Source organism: Ciona intestinalis, unplaced genomic scaffold (assembly GCF_000224145.3).
Source record: "Ciona intestinalis unplaced genomic scaffold, KH HT000073.1, whole genome shotgun sequence".
Taxonomy (NCBI): Eukaryota; Metazoa; Chordata; class Ascidiacea; order Phlebobranchia; family Cionidae; genus Ciona; species Ciona intestinalis.
Window position 1 is genome coordinate 24,446 of NW_004190395.1, and position 3,488 is coordinate 27,933.

General features: G+C 37.3%; 1 protein-coding gene across 2 annotated transcripts in view; it reads left to right on the plus strand.

Moving 5' to 3' along the window:
- The window catches only part of LOC100175166 (centriolin), a 25,410-nt gene that overhangs the window by 13,821 nt on the left and 8,101 nt on the right, over positions 1–3,488 (plus strand). For both annotated transcript variants that reach the window (XM_018815398.2, XM_018815399.2), the window contains 3 exons: positions 1,771–1,957; positions 2,440–2,585; positions 2,960–3,207. In XM_018815398.2, the coding sequence (XP_018670943.1) occupies positions 1,771–1,957; positions 2,440–2,585; positions 2,960–3,207 (581 nt within the window). The remainder of the gene's footprint in view (positions 1–1,770; positions 1,958–2,439; positions 2,586–2,959; positions 3,208–3,488) is intronic.

Sequence of the window (3,488 nt, forward strand, 5' to 3'; positions counted from 1 at the left end):
ATGGACGGAGGAGGCTAACATATAGAACTTCTAATAAATAATACCAAAACGTTGACAATTTTCGAGCGCCATACGTATACGTAACCCTCAGAGTAACATACATGGTAACTCGTAAGCTGGAACGAGGTGTTAAACCCGTGTGATAACGACTGTCGTTTTCCGGACACGCGAGGATAAAGTAAGTTACATTCATTCATTCATAAAACACCAATGTTATAGCAACCGTCGTTGCCGACTTCTATATTCCTTCGATCTCAATAACGAAGGTTACATTATTTAAAACAACGGATATACGGGACTGAACATTAAACGACATTTGTTACAACACCCTATGCATGAGCGCATTATGGGTAACATCTTTGTGGCTGTTTTACAGTATCTCGTAGGAAAATTGGTAGTGTTACATATTAAGTTTTAACGATTGTCGTTTTGCGGTTATTTTCCTTTTTTTGTGTCATTTGGTACGATCTTGGTTAGCGTGTTCGGAAAATCGAATAGAAGTAATGCGTTATCAGCGTATAAAAACAGCGACGTTCATTCTACTATCCCCGTTCACGAATTATATACGCGTTGTTACGCGCGCGACGATATAGCGATTAAAATAACATGCTATTCTTACCGAACAATCAAACGCTTTCGCGGTCTTTGGATCGGACGTTTATGTCGTCATAGAGAGATCGTAAATGTTCAAGAATTGATCTAAATAAACGCGGTTTGATCTAAAGCGATGCCAGTGTTGCAAGATACTAAACTTTAATGTTTCCAAGTTTGTTTTGTAACTATCAGTGTTAATAAATATATTTTAAGATTTAAAAGCATTAGTGTTTCAAAGAAATTTGATTCTTTTGAAACTTTAGTATTTCCCTAGAAAGTTTAACTCTGTAAGTAACATCTACAGTGTTTCCCCATACATTTGACTATATAGTAACTTCAGTGTTCCCAGATAAATTTTCGATTCTGTCAAAACTTCAGTGTTTCCAGTTAAATAATTTCAGTGTTGCCACAGGATGAGCGTTCCAGAGGTGATGTTCCAGGAAGAGCTCACAGGGAGCTTGCAAGAGCAGAGGAGGAGATTGCTGCTCTTCAAGAGCTGCTGCGTGCTCATGAGGGAGATGAGGTAGATTTATAGTGTGGGAAGAATTTGGGTTACTTACCTTTTTTATAATACTTACTCTTTGGAAATTTGGGAATAATTACTTTTTCTTTTCTTTTGGGGAAAAATTACTTTTTCTTTTCTTTTTGGGAAAAATTACTTTTTCTTTTCTTTTTGGGAAAAATTACTTTTTCTTTTCTTTTTGGAAAAAATTACTTTTTCTTTGTTGTATGGGTGCGTTCCAAGCAGGGCATGCTATGGGACCCTGAGATTTGGGCCAGGGTCCCATTACCTTAACACCCAGGGTGCTATTACCCATTTACTGATCAATGTGTTAGAGCAATGCTCGTTAAATACATACATATGTTTTGATTATATTTCTTGTGTTTACCATTTTGTTTTATAATGTTTCTTATAACTTTTTCTGTGGCACCTACAGGGTGGCAGAGTTCGCGGGACGATGAAGAAACTCCGTGAAACCTTATCGTCACGCCAACGTGAAGTGGAACGACTGAAGAAAGCTTTGAGGTCGATTAAAGATGAAAACCAAGATGAGGTGAAAAGTTTTATTTATTCATTTTGAAGTATACACTATTTTTCTTGTAAGAAAATCAGTTAAACAAGTTTTTGAATAATATAATGACTGTATTTTACCAGTTACTGTTAAACTTTTCCAGATTGATAGTTTACTTGCCGAGATAGATGCTTTACGCAGAGCTTTGGCTTCAAACAACCAACACATCAGGGGTTTGTGGCCGGGACAATGGATATTTACCCCTAACCAACCCCCTACCCAATCCATGAGACCCCCAGTGTACCCTGGTCCACCCCCACCTCCCCCACCTCAAGGGACTTTTGTACAAAGTAACTAATTTATAAAAATAGAAATATAATATATGAATATAGCGTCGGAGTAAAACCAAAGCAGCTTATTTCACATTTTTGAGTTTTGCTCAAACATTGCTCAAATGTATTTTATGTCCCGCCACATACAAAATTTAAAAAAAGACACCTTTGAAAAAATGTGACATAAGCTACTTTGGTTTTACCTCGACAACATGAATCATTTTTGCCATGAGATTGTAAATGTTGGGCTTTCTATTTCAGACAATTTTGCGAATAATACTCAGATTTTTTTTAAATGTTTCGCATGAAGAATAAGATTTGTTTTATATTTTTTTTGTACATTTACACGATTTTTGCACCAACTTATCAATACTTAATTTGATAGTATTGATTACAAACAACTTATGCACACATTTTGTCCTGTATTAAAATTTTTTGTTGGAACACCCATAATTTTTATATTTTTCAATTCGGTTCCCAATCACTGAATAATCTTCCAGATGTTGGAAGCGCTGATCTTCAACCAGGAACCCCAGGTATGATCGCGCTACAGGAGGATGGGAGTTACATACTTGCTCCGTTTGAAGGTTTATTCTGTAACGTACCAGAACACCATCATCTGGAAGATGAAGTTGCCGAGTTACAAGTATGTGGAATGTTTGGGAATGGTGATAACTTTGAATAAATGTTACTTATTCAACTGTGGGTGGTTGTTCAAGGACCTAACATACAGTAACTATTGGTGAATTAATGATTGTGTTGATAAATGTGACTTCTTTATCCTCTAGTGGCAGAGCAACGACAATCGTTATAACAGGGGAGTCCTGTTTCATACTTTTCGTGCCCACTTATGAGTTGCTATGCATGTGATATTATAGGAACAACTGGGTAAATACTTTGTCTACGAACATACACTCCATTACTCCAGCGATGTTAGGGGTATCGAGCCTTAAACCCATAACCTGGTGGCCCACTGTTTTGTGCTTTTATAAACCTTAACATTGTTACATCACAACATAGGAAGCTCTAGAAAAATGTAGAGAAAAGAGAAAAAGTGATCAAGCGGAACTTGAGGAACTCCACAATCTGGTTGGTCCGTTGGAAGAAGGTGGGGCACGGTTGCATCATATGAAAGAAGTGATGAAAAATCATGAAGAGATGATTGAAAAGATGAGGAAGGATGAGGAGAGGATGTCTAAGGAGAGAGTGGAGGTGGCTAAGGAGTTGGCCGACCTGAAAGACACACTTGCTAAGAAACTTGATCGAAAGTAAGTGTTGTTGGTTGGTGGTTAATGTGTGGTTGGGTTCTGGTGGGGTATTTTGTGGTTTGATAGGTCAGTATAGTAGGCTTGAGTGTAATATGTAGTTATAGCTGCTTATGTGGTGTTATATGTTTTAGCAGTCCAAAATAGACATGTATGCCCAATATAGATGTTACTATTATGTGAGATGGCTGTACGAGTGGCCAAATGCATTAACTGGCACTTAAACACGATTACTGCCAGCCATATGTCAAAAACTGTTATTAGATCTTCTGTGTAATCTGTCA